This window comes from Pithys albifrons, chromosome 6, assembly GCF_047495875.1.
Source record: "Pithys albifrons albifrons isolate INPA30051 chromosome 6, PitAlb_v1, whole genome shotgun sequence".
Classification (NCBI taxonomy): Eukaryota; Metazoa; Chordata; class Aves; order Passeriformes; family Thamnophilidae; genus Pithys; species Pithys albifrons.
Genome location: NC_092463.1, coordinates 25,631,940 through 25,652,680, shown reverse-complemented (window position 1 = coordinate 25,652,680; position 20,741 = coordinate 25,631,940). Strand labels below are relative to the sequence as shown.

The following is a 20,741-nucleotide window of genomic DNA, read 5'->3' as shown; positions in this document are numbered from 1 at the left end:
TTTTAGCGTTTTCCCACATGTAATTATCTTAATTAATTTTCAGTGTTACTGCTTCCTAAGACAATATCATCTGCATTATTGATATAGCAAGTATAATCTCAATTTTGATACTCCCTTGAATTACGTTGTATTTGGCCATATAAAAATGCCTTTAGTTGCACAGTGACCATGAAAATTGGGTGTAATTCTAAAACAATAATCTGTTTTCACTGCCCCCCGTGTTTTTGTGCCTATTGAAACAGTTACCAACTTCATAAAGTTCACAGGGAATAAAACACAATACTGATTTTAAATGCTTATTTTAATGTCTACTTTCTGAATGTAGCGTGTTTTGTTGGGTTTTTTTGTGGTTTTGTTTTTGTTTTTTTAAGTGAAACTAATTATTGTTCTCTACTTGATTCAAAAATATTAAGGGGCTGGGACTAGTTATACATTTAGTTCTAGAGATAACTATGGCTTTGAAGCTTTCCCAAACCAAGCTTGAGAAAAAAGAATTTAATTGATAATATTCCAGGACATATATTTAAAGTGCATGAAAGTATTAGTTTTGCTTCAGGGAAATTTTTAATTCTGTCAACTGCCTTGAAGACAGAAAATTCATCCTGCTGCCAGAAAAGTCACCCTGCAAAGATAACTGGGCCCAGTGATGCCTCAAATTCAATTTAGCCCATTTCAAGCTCCACTCTGTATATGGGTTTGCTGAGTGAGACAGACTTTTTCAAGAAATGATGTATATAAGCAGTATTGAATATTATAGCTCAGAACTCGTGGAAGGTGAAGCCTTTTTATTTGATTAATGTTATCTAAGTACATTATTTTTTAGATGTTGTAAATGAATAATGCCAACAACAGTGGGAAAATGTTTATTCTCTCAAAGAGTAGTTATCATTTATTACATATCGCAACAGATTATATCAAACCTATTTTCTTTCCATTCAGTAGTAACATGTACCACTTCTCCTCCTTCATGTGAGCAAAGGATATCCTAGTTGTGCTTATAGAAAATGGCTTATGAAAATATTATTAAAGAGCTAATACCATGTGACCAGCTAGTGTTCTTTTGAGTAATCACAAGGGTAGTAAAAACAGCTTGTGAAATTAAAGCTGAAGTTGTAAACTACAGTCTTACTGATAATAGCCTTACCAATTCTCTGCCATCTTTTAAATAAACCATCTGTTTCAATTGTTTTTCTTTATTTTGCACTCCACTTTATGCTATAATCACAGCCATAGAGAGACATTTTGGTGTCCAGGGAGTATCTTCAAATTCTGGGCACTGCCCCCACCAGCCAGCTGCCTTTGCCTTTTGTGTTCTCTGATCTGTCTTCCCAAGTGGCAGCTGCAGCAACTGGGATTTACCATGTTTACCTCCAACAGCTCTGGCTATTCTTGAATTCTGGTTTCACCCAAATTTGGGATAAACTGACACTGTTGTCAAAGAGGAAATAATCCCACTTCCCCCTCTTCCTTTCCCAGTTGCTCTGTCCTGCCTGCCTGCACACTACTCTGTCCGTCCTGCTGGCAAAAGGTCTGTGTGAGACATGATGAGCCAGCCAGGGGGAACCCTTCCAGATTACCAACACAGTTCTTTTCTAATGGTCAGGTTAATATAAACCTGATCACTTTTTCAACATCCTAGACTCCTGACCAGGTGCAGGAGTGTGTGTGCTGACACGAAGGAGAATGTGGCACAAAAGCAGGAGCACATAGCCCTGGGCATACAGCATACACCACTGCTTTTTTTGGTGACTGCTAGTTTAAAACATCCATGAAACTATGGCTTTGGTTAGACAGAAATCAGGATGTAGTCTATTATGTTTTCCTCTTTAACTCTGCATTTTGATGTATGGTTCACATCTTGCTGTGTATTATAGTTATCCAGCTGTGCAACAATAATGGCACCTCTACCCTCTCATCAGGCAGTAATTTTGAATTAAAAAGCTTCTTTTAGGGATGGCTTCTAAAGTACAACACATACCATCTCATGAATGTGGTAACTGATATGTCGACATTCCAGAGTGCTAAATAGGTGAGGATGTTGGCTTTCAGAAAAAATCCCTTGCCAGATAATACTTCATTATCTGACAGACCATCTGGTTTCCAGTCCGTCAATGCTATATTACTACAGTCAGCTCTCTATGCTTGATTATTGCCCAACATTTGTATTACTTTGTAAATAACAGAACTCAGAAAAAGAATCTTCCAGAGACTGAGCAAGACAAATCACCACTTGCTCATGTACTTGTCCTTGTCATTTTTGGATAATGGCCAAACAGTGGATTTTTCTCCATGTGACTTTTGAATTGAGAGTACAGCATACCCCATTGTTATCAGGAAAAAGATCACAAAATTTAGTTGCACAATATATACAAACACAGCTGGCCTTGTGACTCATTTTGTAATGCAATATGTTACTCACTAAAATTCTATTTCAGGTGTAACCTCAGGACTCTTTCTATTCTAGTTGTTGAAGGCTATGAGATTTACGGTGATTTACTCCTAGACTCTCAGGAGTATTTATAGGAATATTTCTTTTCTGGGATTTCAGAAGGAATGTTTGGGCTGTAAATGAGAAGCTGTATCTATTTGATATCCTTCTGGTGTCTGTTCAGAGCACCCTGTTTTAAGAATGACTAATAAGTAGAATGAGCAGTTCATAATTCTGTAAGCAATGACACTTGATCTATTTACAGTAAAATATACTTTCCTGCAGAGGAATTACTTGGGAACATAACAACATTACAGAACAAAGTAATGAAGAACAATATTTGATGCATTTAAAAAAAAGATATATATATTGAATTATGAATAAAAATAGTGGTTTAGCGTGGTTAATAATGGAATGAAATTTTTATAAATATTGTATTGGCTTTTAAGTGAAGCTGGTCCTCAGTCCTCATTTGTTACCAGCCTCGGAATTTGACTTCTGTGCATAACTCCCCTTTGCACAGGAATCAGCAATCTTTTTTTTTTTTCAGTAGTCTTAGCTTAAAATTCCAGTTACTCCCTGGTAAGTGACACAGTCATACCTGGCAGTACATGGTCTAAGTTAAATATCTGATTCAAAATCTAGATGCTTAAGGAAAATCTACAGCTAAATAAATAAAACTCAGAACAAAATACTTTGGAAAAGGATTGAGGTTAGCTTCCAGAGAAAAATGCGTAAGTAAACAATTAAAGAAATGTTTAATGGTTTTTATATCTTTTTTCCATTAATTGAATGCTTTTACAGTGAGTACTCAAGGCACTAATGATCACACTCTTATCAGACATGTCTGAAGTCCTTTTTCCAATAACGAAACACAAATAAAAGTATAAGTGAGTTATGGTAAAAGAAAGACCAGACTGTTCAAAATGTAGCTACAATTGGATGGGCTCTATAATAAATGTCTGGTTTAAATTTAATTGTTCTCCACAAGTCACGTCAAACATGAAAAAACAGGGAACAGAAATTAACTAGAATAACCTACTTTTATTCCAATTTACTACTCAGTGACTACAAGACTTCAAAACAGATGCCTCTGAGCCTAATTTCAGTGAAGGCTGAGGGACTGATTGTTTCTTGATTTCAGAACAATAAAATATTAGGTTAATGTTTTTACAGAGACATATGATGCATCTCACTAAAGGTGTAATAGCATATACAGCCCTGATGAAATCAAGTCAAGTTATGCTGCAGTAGAATGTGCTTTTTGTGCTGCACAAGAGGCAGTATGGCCACAAGAGATGCTATTGGAGAACTAAAGCCCCAGAAGGATCCTTCAGAGACCATGCCAGGCTGCATTCATGGATCTGCAAAATAAGCAGAGATGCTGCTGCCCTGCCTCAGCAACATCTATAAAAATTTGACAAGAAGCACCACTCTTTACTTCTGCAGTCAGTTCTAACCATGCAGTGCATATCTGCTTTTTACATCAAGCTTTCTTTCCCAGCAAAACCAGAAATTCCTCTTCAGGGGCTCTAAACACTGCCCCCAATGCTGTAGCCCCCCTCCCCTCCCTCCCGCTCCAGCTCCTGTTGTTCCCACAGTGCCAGTTTCCAGGACTCCCCTCTCTAGCTGTCTGGGACACCCTTTCAGCACTTAAAAACTGCATGCACTGAGCTGTGCTACAAACTTGATGTGCTTCATTATTCAGCTACAGAGAACCTGAGTTCAAGGTTGAAACGTTTAATAGAATATATCAGAACATGCTGTAACCTCTTAACAGAGAAGGCTTGTGGCAAGACATCCTGCCACAACATTCTATCTATACAGCTTTGGGTAGACATCCTCAGTTATGAGCTGGAGTTTTCACACTGACCAGCCTCATCTCTACTCTCCTTTCTCTATGGCTACTGAAAAAAGTCTGCAAAACAGCAATTAGACCATTCTTCCTCTCAGGGAAGTTGGTGATAGAGAAGTGAAGACTGAATGTCTGGTTTAGGATGCTATAACTGAAGGTGGTGTGACTCCAGATGCTTGTTGTATTGCTACACTGAGTGAAAAACAGGTGGATGAAACTCCACAGGCTCAAGCTGACAGATTTCAACACACTTCAACAGCTAATTCAGACAAGCAGAGGACAGATGGGTTTCATGAGCAGAGATATTGCAAAGAATACGCTTCCCAGCATTGGGTACTGCAAGACAGATTTGCTCTGCAGGGCAGCCACTTGACTTCAGCTACAGAAGCTTTAATATCCCACCTCTTATTGGTGCATAATTCGCCTAGTGGAGAGCACTTCTTTCATTTATGATCCACTGCTCAAAGTCACCCCTCAAAAACAGTGAAGATAGATACTTACTATTTTGCAGGGAAAATGGTAGGAAGAATTGGTTACTTCTTTTAACGAGAAAGTCAGGAATTATCTTCTTGCACATCTGCAAGGGTCTGGTTTTTTTTGTTTTGTTTGTTTTTTTTTTAAATAAATTTATTGTCATAAAGAGTTTAAGGAAAAGAATTAGAAGCCATGATCTATCCAGGTTCTCTATCACATGCTCTTTACTGATACATTTTGAAGTACAAAGTTGCAACAGAAACATAAAATAAGTATTTCCATCTTTACTCTCTCTCATTTATGTCTACCAAAGGCTTTAAAATGATGGTTAGGCCCCACTCCAGCACCTGGGAGCTAATGGTGTGGATTCCTCTGTTTTCAGAAGGAGTAAGAATCTTCATTTTGGGTCAAGCCATTTAAGCCATTGTATAAAGGAAAATACATTATTTCTCAAGAAAAGTAGCAGACACAAATGTACTTTATGAGGAGCCCAATCATATGAGGGTGTTTTAGGCAAGATCTGGAAATGCCTAGAAGTGGATTGAGCCTACTAGCTGTCTCCACCTGGCAACTGCATGAGCTTTCTTACAATAACTAGTTTTAGACTTAAGTGATAATACCTTTTCTGGGCATGGCTTTTTTATCTCATCAGTATCAAATCCAAATTTTCTAGTATGGTTTAAAGAAAGCTGTTTAATTTGTGTCTATACTGTTTTTCTCAATTAAAAGAATAATCACAATTTGGACAAATGGTAGTGCATAGTTTGTTCATGGAACCACACGTTGGTTTTCATGGCACTTGAACGATTCATACAGATTTTATGGTTTAAGTGAAATGTATCTGTGCAGGACTGGCTTTGCTTTATTCATAAGCAATTCATACTGTAGCTTTACAGTAGTAGCTGTTCTTGCAGTTTCTCAATCACAGACCTTGTCCATACACTATGTTGCAACATGTTGCCCTTTGTCCCAGGGTCTACACTGGTAGGACTTTCTTGAGATATGTGGACATATATAGTGGTGCTCTGACCACATCTTCCTTCCTGCTGCACTTTGGACAACTTTATTGTTTGTGTCTTCTGGGTAGGATCATCATCTTTGTAGGCTGCTAAGCAAACTTTGTGGTTGGCACTAAGGACAAAGCAGATTTTGTCCCACATGTTTAAGGGTTATTTCAAAGTTCTGCCTAAACACAAATAGGTGCTTAGTTTAGTTTCTTTCCTGATGAAATGCTGTCAGGCAAACATATGAAGTCAGTAGCAAACCCTGAGGGCTAACAGAAGTCTTATTTCAGCTGTTTTTCAGTGATGGGCAAGCAGTGTCATTTCGATGTTTCTGTTATAGCTACACATATACTTATATAAGTGCTTTTTAATTAACTTCTTCCTGTGAGAAAATTTCTATTCACAGGTGTTTATAAAGTGGTCTCATGAACCACAGAAGCAGAAACTTTAGTCAGGCATCAGTTAAGGTAGGAAATGTAGACTTCCAAGACTAGCTGGAATGCTATCAGGCATCCTCCACATTCACCATTGTATCTGCAACTTTTTCTGCGACAATGAAAACTCTATCTATGATTTAAGGACAAGACCTTTCACAAATGAAAAGAACTGCATTAAAAAAAAATTTACAGAAAGTCGAAAAATAAACGGGGACTAGCCCATATATTTCAGATATCTTCTACACAGTTTTCTTTGAATTCAAATTTTATACAGTTCCCATGCAGACTTGTAGAAATGTCTGTTAGACATCTGTTGGCACAATACATGCATATTATTTACATGAAAGAATTACAGGTGTCTCTGCTTCTCATGCTGGATATCTTAAAACTTAGGGCAATTGTAAAATTAAGAAGTGTGTAATTTAATATGTTATCTTAAACACAGGCTTAGGTAATATGCCAGAAAAACCTTAGAAAGGTAGTGCACAAGAACTTGGTAAATAATCTGTAACTTTGCAGATCACTAATGAATGTGGAAAAAGAGCACTGTTTATATAGAGCCTACGGCATTGTAGACTATATATAACGATCACACAGCAGGACAGAAGCAAATTTACATGCTATGTTCTGGAAGGCAATATGAGCTTCATTTTGAATGAAATTACCTGGCACTGAAGGAATCAAGGAAGGTTCTAAGGACTAGGTAGGTAAGCAGCAGCAGATTGTACTGGTCAAAGATCCTGGACTTTTAGTTTTTGGTTTTGTTTGTTGTTTTTTTTTTTAATAGAGTTTTAAAGCATTTGTATAGTGTAAGCAGTAAGAACCAGGATCTGCACACTTTGAGTAGTTTGCATTCAAATTTGCTCTTTTTCTCTAATGGAAACTAAATACTATCGCTTACAGTATTTAACAGCCTCTTCCTTGACTTAAACTGTCGTGCACATAAGGCTAGCAACAAAGGGTAGCACTTGTCTGGCTTAAAACTGTGCCTTACTTTTCATATGTCCTAGATTTACTTATATCCTGAAATATAAAAAGGAAATTCATTACCTTTATGCCACCAGAAATTATTTTAATGAATTAGAAGTTCTTTGGGTACTATCTGAACTTCCCAAAACTTTGCAAACCGTATGAAACACAATTCAGACTCTGTCCACAGATGGATTCTAATGTCCTTGATAATTTCTTAACCCTGTCTTCAGTCAGAGCAGCTTCCAGAATAATGCTAACAAGTAAGGAAAGCATAAAATCAGAGCACAGACTTGCAAATCTGGTGTAGAAATTCCTGGGATCCTGAAAAAAAAATCCCTGTTAGAAATAATGTATGAATTTTTGAACACCTCGATTCCATTTCTGATTACTTCATGAGTGACCTGTCAGGTTCTGCGGTTAGCCCTGTGTATGCCTCTGCATTTAATCAAAACATTTGCACAGAAAATAAACCTTAAGACACAAAGTAAGAGTTACACTGTAACTACTATTTAGGTGTAAACTTGCATATAGTGAGTAAGGAGAAACTATATTTTAATGGCAGTTCTGGATTCTGTTCCTTAAAAGAGAAGAAAATTTAAGGCCTAATATAAAGGCTATAGTGAACAGAATACTTTCCACTGACTTCAGAAGGATGTTGAATCAGGCCCCTAAAGTAACAACTCATTTAGTACTGACTGCTAAATTTATAGCACTTCTTTACTTTCTTTGAGCATAACAGCATCCATTCATCACACTGCAGTAACAAAGCCGTAACCTGATATATGACAAATATTACAAGCCTAATGGCTGATGTCCATTACTGACGGGACCTGCTCACCATTTAGAAAAGATTGGCACTGAAGGATTACTGAGCAAACATAGCACCTGAAAAAACTTGCATGCAGGAGTCTGTCATCAGGTGTGTGATCAAGGGCATTATCCAAGAACACTGGCTCTTATCTTCAGTTGGAAACTGCTGGAATTGCCAACAATTCTCAACAAAGAGCTTCCGTCATGGAAGGCTGATACACTGAGCCAGTCTGGTGATGGTTTACCTTCCCAAGGTTTCATTCCTTTTTATGGATCACCTGAGACCAAGCAACACACCAGTCTTTAATAGCTTAAATAGCAGGACAACCTAGCAAACTGATGACAATCAAGGGAAAACCAATCCTTTTTGGTAGAAAGGCAAAATTCCAAGCATTCCCTTGCAGTAACTTAGAAAGACCTACTTTGAAAACTGCATTTTCCCAAACAGGATGCTGAGGAAAACTTTCTTGCCAATGATTCCTAGCATTTTGCAATGTCAGCTAACTTTCCCTATGTTAAACTGCTCACTAGTCAATTTTTCACCTTTTACACCAGTATAATTTTTCTCAGGAATACATTAAATTGCTTTACCCCCTTTTCTTTATGTAATTCTAGATAAAATTACAATTATAAAATTTTGGAGAAAGTCTACGAAAATTAGTATTTGTAAAAAAAAATGTAATTTTTCCTTCTGTTACATTACAACTTTGAAAACTTAATAATTATTCACAACTATTAGCATGAGCTGTTGAAGATATTTTATTATTCCCCAAATTGTGACAATATATTTAATTTCCATGGGAGTTCTAAAAATGTAGCTGAAAGTTTTTGTTTTCTTTCTGCATACTTCCTAAAGAAAACATAAATTAGTTTTGATACAAAAATTACCTATTTATTAAGAAAATACTAAGAAAATGAAATACTTTGTAAGGTTGTAACCCAATAAGTATAAGAAAGTCTGAATATTGGGCAAGTATACTATTTTGCATTTTCAAATACAGAGGCATATTATGTGGGAATATTTTAAAACCAAGGCTGTAATGCTAATTAGCTAGTATTTCACTTTTATCCACAAAATTGAGGCCAGATTTAGGCTTCTAAATCACAGTGGCAATCAAAAGGATAAATATTACCTATACACTAAATGGTAATTTAGACGGGAGAGAGATGATATTTCCAAATAAAGGTGGTGTAGAAAATGAGCTCTTAAAATACCTAAGACACTTTTGATGTTTAAAGTATCTTATACAGAAAAATAGTCACATTAAGACATAAGTGGAATATATAATTTGTTGTAAAATGGGGTTTTGCAAATTAAAGAAGATACATTTATCAAAATTATACTTGTTAAGTCAGGATATAATATTACTTTATGTGTTATTCAAACTATGAAAAAATGAGTTTCATTAAGAAATGTTTTAACAGTAAGTGATTAGGATGCATCACATATGTAGAATCATTTGTCCCTGACATAAAGGTCCACTGCTACAAAGAACAGCAGAGATGCATTGAGTTTGGCTACCAAATTCCTATCATATAGAGGTGTTTACTTATTGTGGAAAGTTCCATTCATCAGATTAAAATAAGCCCTAAAAAATCATTCGGTACTTGAGACAACAATGGTATGATAGCCAGATACAAAACAGTGTATATGCAAGTTCAGGCAAAGCTAAAATACACAAAAATACACAAACACTGAAGGCAAGCTGTAAAATAAAAGCATGAGAATTGATCTTGTATTCATAACTGGAGTCAATGTTTCAGAGTTACTGCCTCATACGCTTCAGAAAACCTTCAAAAGTTCACTATGGAGTGCTGCTGCCTTACTGTGAAAGCAGCTTTCTGCACTGGATAGACAGAATGCAATGGTGCAGTTTCTCTGTGCCTATGTGCTCGCATTCCTGTAAGGAGATGGAGTGTGTTATACATGCACTACACTTGAAGTAGACATTTTAAAAATTAAATAGAATTATTTTTAGTGCACTAAAGTTAGTATTGATATTTTTAAGATAAAGAACCACAGCATGCTGTAATGTAAAGTTGAATAAGGAAAGAACATAAAAACTGAGAAACCAACCTCATACATATTTAGACTTATATGTTCTTTAAAGAGGCAAATAGCATAACAAGCAAAATCAACTATTTTTCACAGATAGATTATCTGGATCACATGGAATGCAATGTGCCCTGAACTATGAGTTAGCATAATACAGAAACACAGTTTTCTTAAATATTTCCATACTCCATGCTAATTCCATTTTATCTTGTTTTACTTCAGATGCATTCCATAGAAAATCTATCTAACTTTCAAATATTCAAGGTCATTTACATTGCCTTTTTATTTTGAGTTGGTGCACTACTTTGGAGAAATAGTTTCTCCTCCATAGTCAAGCATAGAAGTATTCAACATCTGGAGTACTAAATTTCTTTCAGAATGTGAAGCATGATATAGAGAAAGACTTCAACTTGGGTAAAGAATGTTGCAAAGAGAGGATGGGTTGGTGATGGTGTTAGAGATGAATGATCAGCCTACCTAGCTCTGTAACTGAACAAAAATAAATCTGTCAGGGAAAGACTGCCTTCCTAATAAGATGTATTCGTGAAGTTTTTCACATAATGCTATTTATCTTCCAACATTAAAAAAGAAAATAAAAATCTGAAGATACCTACACTTTTGAAAGACAGCATAAGACAAAATTGTTAGTTAAACTATTAGAAGTAATAGTTTTAGTATTAACTTTAAATTAACCTACCCTGAAAACAAGAAAATTATAAGTACTGAAAAAATTCTACCTATTCTAATAGCTTGTCAGTCTTACTACATCTTTGTAATTCACAGTTAAAATAAGGAGCAAATGTCTATAATGTAAAGTTCAATTATTTCTGAAGTTAAAATGTTTTATCACTGAATGCAATAGCTGATTTTGCTTATAGTCTTCATCTGCATTTTTTAGAGATGTAAAAATTTTAGATGTTGAAATTGATCTAAATTACATATAAATAAACCATTGAGCACTGTTGTAATTAAAAGGATTGGTATGAAAGAGACAAAGCTGTGTTTTCAGCCATTGAAGAAATGAAATTAGATGAGTAAAGATGCAGATTAGAGAGAGGTATAATAGTGTCATTACAATTAAGCATGAAATACAGTATAAGAAATATCCTAAAAGTATGTTGCTTGATTAGTTAGGTCAAGACATGAAAAAAATTGATGAGAAATTTTTTTCCCGCTTCAAACTACAACTTAGAAACTTCTATTTGAAAAACATAGCTTTTCACCTAAAACATTGTACTAATTTTCATAGGTATGCTTTCTACAGCTAAAATGAAACTGCTTTGCTTTGCTTTTTATGTTGTCTGCCAGGTATTTCCTGCGAACATCCCATCTAAAATCTCTTGGTTCTAATAACTAATGTCTGTAAAGAAAATCCTGGCAAAAGTGTAGTTCTAAGCTTCATGAGCAGCCATTTTAAACAGAAAGCTGGTTTTGTTGTGTTGACAATTGCATTTTAAACTGATTCCTTCCAGATGAAAAGATGCTATTTCAAACAATGTAATAAAAGTGTGAAGTCAGCTGTTCTAAGGACATAAAAGTGATTTATCTGTTCACTGATCACTGGTTTCTTTTCCTTGATACAATGGAATTTTTATTTTAAATGAAAGGTTAACAAATACTAGCTACCAGAACCATAAATTACGGAGAAGTAAATAACGATTTGTCTTTAAAAAAACACAATGCATAACTGCAGTTAATTTTTGCACCTCATTATGCCTCTACTACTGTGTTTATGAAAGGTTAAATGTAATGGCTAGATTTACATAACTGATAGATAGCTAATTCTGACAGCTAGCTACTGACAATGTCATCATCAGATTTCAGAGCTGTTTCCTTTGGTAAGAAAGAGGTTTCAGGTAAATTGCAGAGCCTTTTATCTGCCTGTAGTTGGGAACACCAGCCTTGTGCCTGATCAGATTTGAGACACCCCTTGCCTCCATCTCTCCATCAGGGCTTGAATAATTTTCTCACTTTTAAAATACAGGTTTCAATTCCAGAGACTCTAATGGCACTAAAGGGATGACATTTCAGAATAAGCAAGTTTTTTAGAGACAAATCACCAAAAAGTGTCATGATCCAAAAGTATGGCTTAAATTAGCCTTAACAGTAATTCCTAAAATCCTTGCTCAGAGGATATGCACCCATGGCTGTGACTAAACTCAGAGAGGCCTTCGTTCCTACCTTAAAAGATTCTCTCTAGACAAAATTTTTTTACAGCCCTGGGCAAGCCAAGGAAGCCCTCGAGAAGGGCAAGACATATATGAGCATGTATGAGCTTTTCCCAGCTTTCTAACTCTAGGTGGCTCTCAGCTCAGCTGCTTGGAGACACGGTGATTTCGGGGCTCAGATGCAGCACCTTGTCCCTGCCCGAAGTGAGGTGAATGGTGCCAGGGAGAAATGTCTCCATCAGCATCCCAGAAGCAAACATCTGCTTCACTGCTGTGAAATACTGCAGCCTCTCATTCTGTACCAGTTACTGAAGTAGCAGAAGTTTGTGATCACTATCCTGGGCTACCAAATTTTGGCGATATATTCTTTGCGTTCAGAGAATATAAATACATTCAGATAATTTCATGATAAAGCATAGTATAACATTTTCCACATACAAGACTTAAAAGGAGGTTTACTATAAGCATAATTATCACACTGATCTATTTAAACATGAGGGTTGAAACCAACAGGAACCTAATGTGGCAAAATGGTACATATTCTTGAATGTTAAAATCCTAAGGACTAAAAAATTTAGTTCTGCTGATCTTTTGCTAACTAGAGTAGACAGACAAAAATTGATTGTAAACAATTCTTGTAGGTATCTTTTTACTACTGTAAGTATAAGCATCTTATAATGCAGTCACCTGATTCCAAGGAGCTATTGCAAAAAATACTAATATTATAATGAATTCTATTTATGTTATAGTAGTAGAAAACAGAGACACTTGACAAATCATATCTTCAAGGTTAAAACAACATGATTATGAAAAAATTTAAAAAAAATAAAACAAGTTGTACCTTTAAAAAATAAAGATCAGACATCCAGTGTAAAGAGTGTACCTCCAGTGGCCTTAGCAAATGATAGTTAATGCCAGTTAATATCTGGCCTGTTTACTTCCAAGATGCTTTTAAGATTTACTAGATTTTGTTGTGTTTCTTCCCTATGGGAAATAAATAAGCATGTGTTTCATCTTTAAAGTACACGAGTCTCAGAAGCGATTCTCTTCCTTAAAAGAGTGTTCTTGTTTACTGCATTGCCATATATACCAGATTAAATTTTGGAAGCAAAATGTGTGTCCGTCAGTAAGAAAAATGTGGTTACTCAAAAGCTGCCCTTAGTTACACCACTACAACTTCCCTGTATTTCAGACAGCTACACATATAAAGTTTTTCACATTCCAAAGCCATTTTTTTATGTTTTCAAGTGTTAACATATGAAGATGGGGGTAGGGAACCTCCAGTCAGGAACAGAGAATTCCTGTCTGAATGGGATGATGAAAACCTCCTGACAGTAACATCACTTAATAGTGCTATGTGGAGACAATGTGGTCTGCTGAATGGGGAGCCAGCCTTGCACCTCCAGGCTTAAACCTGGCACTACATCCATGTGTGCCCTCAGACAAAGTACTTCACAAAATAGACTGCCGAGTAAGTCTTCAGACCCCTTTTGAATTAGAAACCTGTATTAAATAATGCAATTTTCTAACACACATGTTCCTCAGAACTTTGATATTAGCATGCTACCACTGGGCAAACAAACAACACAGTATCAGGCTGCTCTGTGAGAACCACCTCTGTGTGCTCTAGTCCAGATATACTTGAGTCCCTGACACTTTACACCTCAATATCCCCAACTGTATGTTTGAGATAATGGTAATTCCTTCATCTGTGAAATGCTTTGAGACCTATAGGTTAAATGAGTGAGTATCATCTTTATTTTGTGACTCACTAGTGTTGCAAAAACATCCAGACACTTTGGATTGTTGGCACTGGATTATTTGTTGATATGTTGATGGGTGGCACTGGTTATCTACTTAGAGACTAAAAATGCATGAACATTTTATAAATAGGCGCACATACGCACATGTACACACATTTTAAAACATAATGAGGAATCAAAATTTCCTAGATTTTTTCATATTTTTATTGGGAAATGAGACAAAATTGCATTATCAAATGTGAGTGTCTATTTACAAAAGAAAGCAGAATCCACGTCACCTTCATGCAGATACAAAAAAGATGTCTCCTTTGTGGCCATATTTGATCTAAAACATTATGTGCATAATATAAATCAAAATCCCAAGGTAAATTGTCAGGAAAATTCTGTCAGTCAAATTTATGTGTTCCTCTAATCTTGAAAGTAGTCTTTATGATGACTTTATTCAAGGCTATACCATCATTTAAATTAAAGAGTTGGATCTATGTATAGGTTTTGGTTTTTTGAAATACATGTCCTAGGAGACTTTCCTCAGAGTTCAGGTAGAAATTACTGTTCCTGTAGTGGACAGAAGACAAAAGGTTCCTATACTTCAGTTTGCAAGATCACTATCTCTCAAACAGGGCAGTGCAGGTGGGTCTCTACTAAGAAACAAGATTCTTGAAGATAGCAAGCAAGCATGGGTCAAATTTCACTTCTGCTCCTCCTGATCTGAAATGCCAAGGAGTGGGGCAGATAGCTGGCACAGGGGTTGGGGGTGGGGGGGGAGGTGGGGCGAAGAGAACACAAAGACCATCTTAATCTTCAACCTAGGCTTGCCTCAGAGCAATGAAAGCAGAACCTAAAGTCTGGTCTTTCGATACCACAGGATGCTTCCACTAAGTGGAAATGATTCTCTACTTCATAAATGTGCACTGGGAGAAGGAATTTTTGGGGTGGCTGACCATGTCACACTTCCCTGATGGGCAATTTTGTTGAAGGTTTCAGGTGCAGTGTAGCCAAGTATTTTTAGCTTGCGTAGCTCTTATTGGCAGCCTTGTGATAGGTCTCATCTCAGCTGGAAGCGCACACATCCAGCTGCGTCCCAAGAATGGGAAGTGATGATGCTGGTGAGTGTCAGAGGCTGGTGCTTGCCTGCAAGGCTGCCAGTCTCCTTCCCTGACCTGCTGGCAGTTAAAAGCAGCAAAGTATTATCTGCAGCCAGCTGGGAGAGACAGGCCTCAAGAGCACTGCTGCAGTTTCTCAAGCACTTGTTACCATGACAGAGTCGATAAACAGAGGCAGGACAAGGGAGAGTGCTAGCGAATTCCTTAATTGATCAATATCATGTAAACCAGGAGCCGTACCGCTTCTGCATATTTGCTGATGACTCTGCCTTCATTCAGCAGCTCCTACTTAGTCTTGGCTGTTCTCCCACCTACTCCACCCATAGCTAACAAGTTTTGTGCAGCTTTTTAACCTAATCCCACCAATGTATGAGTCAGGTGCTGCTTAAAAAACGAAAAAGGTGTGTTTGGTCATACAGACAATTACAGGTACAAGAGAGTGGTGAGGTGGTGCTGAGAACAGGATAGAAATAAAGTTATTGGGCTGTGTAAATGTGGAGGTAATTGCTCTTTCCCAAACAAAATTAAACATAAATAATCAAATAACTCAGCAGAAATAATGAAGTCTCAAATTACCAATGACACTTGTGCTTTTCATTTTCCCAGGATCATCCAGTTCTAAGAAAGGCTAACAAGCACTTTAAACTGTAACTTGTCCAAATGTTGAATTATAAAACTAGAATCCAGGACACTACTACCCTTCCTGTTTCCGGCAAGTTAACAAATGAAAAGAAAGTAACAGGTTTCTTGACTGAGTGCCTACCAAAAAAGCCAACCATACCCCAGAATATTTACTGTTAAAATTATGAGCCCATGAAAATCTAAGTTTATAAGAACAAAGTTCGTTTCAGATTTGAAATAACAGCATCCATCATTTTAATGTTGTAACTCCAAATTAAGACAGTGCAGATGGGCATAATTTTCTATTCTTAATATGAGACACAACACCATGTGTCTTTAATATAAATGCAACATATACATTCAGCTCAAACATTGGCTTATACTTACATTTCATATTCCAACCTAAGTGACTATCAAAGAAAAGACAGTGAATACCAGAGCAGTAAAGATCACGATGATATAAAAATTGATCATTAAATACAACCTAATCTCTTATTTATAGGATCTAAAAAGAATGAAGAGTGTTCTCTATTAATGGTTTGAGTTAATCCTGTATGCAAACATTTTCCCCAATAAACATCAGATTATTTTTATGCTGGCTATAAAGCTGTCATTCCTCAATAAACAGATATGCTCCTGGTGCGTTTACCTCACTATCAAAGATCTGTCAATTCATGCGTCATCTCCTAAGTGAAATCAGAGAACCTCTGCTGCACAGCTCCCAGCAAATCCGGCTGAGCAGATGCTGCTCATCACCTGAGAGCATCCACGCTGCTGCAATTATCAGCGACTGGACACTACCAAAACAAGTTTGCAAAAGCCCTGAAGTTAATACTCCTGCCTCCCTATACAGAAAACTATGTGACCTTTAATGCCCTGCTTGACTGAGCCTTCATTTAGTGGCTCTCAATTAAATTTTATGTTTTGTGGCTCCTATTTTCTTGTAAGACAAGAAAAGAGTTCAAGGGATGGATCCTTCTTTGAAGAATTTAATTCCCCGTGAAGGAAAACTTATTCCATCTAAACAGCTGCTCAAGGTTTGGGAAAAGGGAACATTTTTAGGGCTTTTCTTTTTCCTGCATTTTCATTTGGTTAGAAGATTTTTAGTGTTTTGTATAGAAAAAGGAGTCTTCTGATGCTTGTGAAATGGACAGTATTCTATTAGTGGTTAAACAGGAAATATTTCCTCTGTTCTTTTCATTATAATGAGTAGAAAATCAGAGGGATGGTTAAAGAATCCTGGACATTATTTCTGATGAAGAAGCTTTCCATAAAATCATCACATTGCTACTGTGATACTGTAGTAATATAGTACTGATTGATTTTCAGAAAGAGGCATTGCAGCAAATACATGATTTGCATATATCTTCATAAAAATAAGTACTTCATAGGCTGCATACTTAACCTCAATATAACCAGGTCAACCAATTAAGGCATTATGAAGTGTCTTGTCTAAACTGGGTTCTGATATCCTCCCTTACCATACTTGATACTACTGGAAAATATAAGTACGAATGAGCATAAGCAGTATTTCCAAATGAAAACATTTTCAGGGCCAGGCCATTAGTAACACTTGTTTTCCAACTGGGTTCTTTTATTTAATTAGGGTTTTTTTAATCAGCTTAACATAAAATCACATATGACAGAAAGGAATTCTGAGAGCTGGAGAAAGATGCCTAACTTCTATATAGTCAGTGTACAGAGATTTAGATATTTCAAAAAAATCACTCTAAAAATGCCACACACCAATGGGGGTGTTTCATATTGCCAATATGAAATAAACACAGGGCATAAATTAATTTTTGTACTCTTCTCACAGATTTAAACACCTGAATCTGAACACCTTATTAATTGATTTTGTTTGCTTAGTATCTAAACGTGAACCCCTTTCTTGGTGCTCTCTTCTGTATATTTTTGTGGTCACCCAAGGAAGGGGTTATCAGGATTCAAGGTTTCCCCTAACTAAAATAACACACGGTCCCCTCCCACTTCCTTCACAGCTGTCATAATCACCATGCTCCAGAAAACTTGTGTAGATGGAATGCAAGACTCAAGGAATCAAATAGGTGTTTCAGGATTAGGTGATTACTTTTCTTATTTTTAGCAAAAATTTAAGATTATATTTTATCTGAGAATTTTCGTTGTCTTTTTTCCTAGTGCTTCCTATTCATGACTGTTTACATGTGGCTTTATGACTCTGTCTAACTTCCTGGAGTAAAACAGGCATTCATAAGGTTTTCTTTTTGTTTGGATCAGTACTGACTGCTTTTGAAACAGGCAAGTAAAACTCTGTATTAGCTCCAGTCCCACAGATATTTTGTGCAATCCACTTTCAAATTGTGATTTAAATGTATAATATTTTCATGTAATCATCTTTTTTTTTCCTGTGCAGAGATTCATAAATTGATACAAATATTAAAAAAATATTCTGGTTTAGTTCCAGTATTGGGACACAAGAATTCTACAGAAAAAACCCCAACATGAACAATCAATTAACTTGGAAGCTGTCACTTGATTTAGACTCATACTTCACATATGTCTGCCCAATCTTAATTTTAAATTTTGTGACTTGTTCAACAAAATAAAAATACTAATGAGTTTGGATGAGATAAATTCTATTCTCATGCTCACTGACTTAAATATTGAAACTTGTTCTGTACCAAAAAATAATTTTATATGATTGTAAATATTAATACTTCAATATTTTTTCTTTTGAGAAGTGATAAAAATTAACTTAGGCTAGAAAACCTCAGAAGCCAAAAAGTGCCATGTTTGGGAAATCATTTTATGTTTTAAGATTTTGAAAGCCTTGTAGTGATAATACACAATATTAACCTTTCAATAAAAATGAATTTACCACTAATAAGGACAGCTGTGACACCTTCTTCTTTCAACACCTTAACAAAACTTCTCTGCAACTCCCTACTTTGTTAAACCATCCAGTACTATATGTAGATACTTATGTAGTATAGCTTAGTTAAGCCTCACTACAAGAAACAAAACAGGTCTAGATATGAATTTTCACTGGCCATCTCACCTCTGTTTTTCCAGTACAGCTTGTGGACACAAGAAGTCTGTGCCTCACGGCACCTATGCTGCCCCCATACCTAGTGTCTATGCCACTGTATACAGGAACAGCTCCATTTTGAAGAATATATGGGTCGGACTTGGTGATCTGTAGGTTGGACTTGAGCTCAGAGGGTCTTTTTCAACCTAATTGATTCTGTGATTCTGTGATATACAGATAAAAATGGCTTGTTGTTGATATCATGAAGTTTATGGAAAGCCTGCCAGCTGCTCAAACCTGAAATTTACTAATTAGGGTTACCTTGATTAAAGGCTAGCTCCCAAAGAACTCCTGTGGATAACAGGCTTAACTTTAAGCATATGATTGATCCTATTACGTTCACTGGCTTTAACTGGACCACTCATAAAATTAAGCCTATATTTAAATGCCTTTCTGGATCAGAACCCAATTCTCTCAGAGGAGCTCAGGCTTAGAGTAGCAGTACCTTCTGAAGGCAGTACAGTTCAGATAACAAATGACTATAAATATTTTCTCCATATTCTGTCAAACTGAAAAGCTGTGAAATTTTGTTTACACAGGTTCTGGACACACTGTCTACCACAATTAACTGGGAATGTCAGTTTATGAGAGCTTGGAAACAAGTGTTTCACTGATCTGGTAACAGCTGAGGCTGAGCTAGTTCAGAAAATCAGGACAAGAAGATGTAAGAGCTTAGATATATCAATACACTGCTGTGGTCATCCTGCTCCTAGTGTTGTAGCAGTTTGTACCAATGTCTCTATACAGCTGTGCATTCTGGTCCTTAACATATCTTAAAAACAAAGTTCAGCATTGTGAGTCTAATTAAGACTAATTAAAGACTTTTCAAATTGTGCTTGTTATGTAAGACTACATGTTTGTCAAATTCTGGCAATTGCAAAAAACCCCAATGGAATATAAAGAGGATCTAGTGTCTGGAAAATGGGTGATTAAGAAAGGTCATATAAAACTGACAATTTTAAAAACATATACTCTTACCCTTCTCGTTGGAAAATAGTCCTAAAACAGTCCCCCAGGCTCTTGTAACCCGTTGGATCAGTTTTCCCTCTTTGAATTTGGAACCTAAAAAAAAATACAATTTACATCACAGCATGAGAAGTCAGGGATTTTAAGTCACTTTTAACTTTCCAATTATTATATAAAAGGAGTTTTAAAGGGTTTTTTTTACGTCTCTGATTCATTATTATATACTGTTCCTGATATACTTATTAACACTGTTTTCATAGAAGCTGTTAAACCAAGGAAAAATAGAGCTTTAGTAGTAACTTTTTGTGTAGTTTATGGAACTCACAGTATAGCTATCACCTTTGACATTTACACCTCTTTTTAGTTGTTTGAAAAATAAGCTGTTAACCCTGTGCCTGATCCAAAGACCATTGAAACTAATGTGAGCCTTTGGTTAAACCCTGTTTTTGAAAATCTGAAATGGAATACTATCATGTGTTTCTTTTTTTACATCTGACACAATTATAATAAAAGTCAAGCAGAGACATGACCAAAAATTAGAGCACCATTTATTTTTCATAATTTAATAATAAGATGAACAATAAAAGTAAGCAATGAATTATTCTAATTAAAGCCTTCTTTTCTCTATTCACATTTTGACAACAATAAAAATTTCAACATGAAGCTTGTGGCCTTGAAAGTAAAACCAAGATTATGATTTAAGAGTGTAAAGGTCTTATTAGTTATGATTTATGAATAGCAACAGTACGTTTAACAGAATGTATTATTTTATGAAGTATCTCATTTAGAGGACTCTATTTCTTTATTTCTTCCAGTTTTAAATCCAGAGCCAACACATTCAAGTAAATAGTATGTTGAAGTTTAGAACACATTTTTAGCAATAAAACTTATTTTTTAAACTGCTGATTACCAGACAGCACTAAAAAAAAAAACAAAAACCAATGTTAGCAATTCCAGTCTATAATAGCCCCACATCAGGCCAACATTACATTGGTTTTATCACTAAGTACAATAATA

General features: G+C 36.0%; 1 protein-coding gene across 2 annotated transcripts in view; it reads right to left on the bottom strand.

The window, feature by feature from the left end:
* Positions 1-20,741, bottom strand: part of SLC25A21 (solute carrier family 25 member 21) — a 242,723-nt gene that overhangs the window by 44,565 nt on the left and 177,417 nt on the right. For both annotated transcript variants that reach the window (XM_071557904.1, XM_071557905.1), the window contains one exon: positions 19,737-19,820. In XM_071557904.1, coding sequence (XP_071414005.1) covers positions 19,737-19,820 — 84 coding nt within the window. The remainder of the gene's footprint in view (positions 1-19,736; positions 19,821-20,741) is intronic.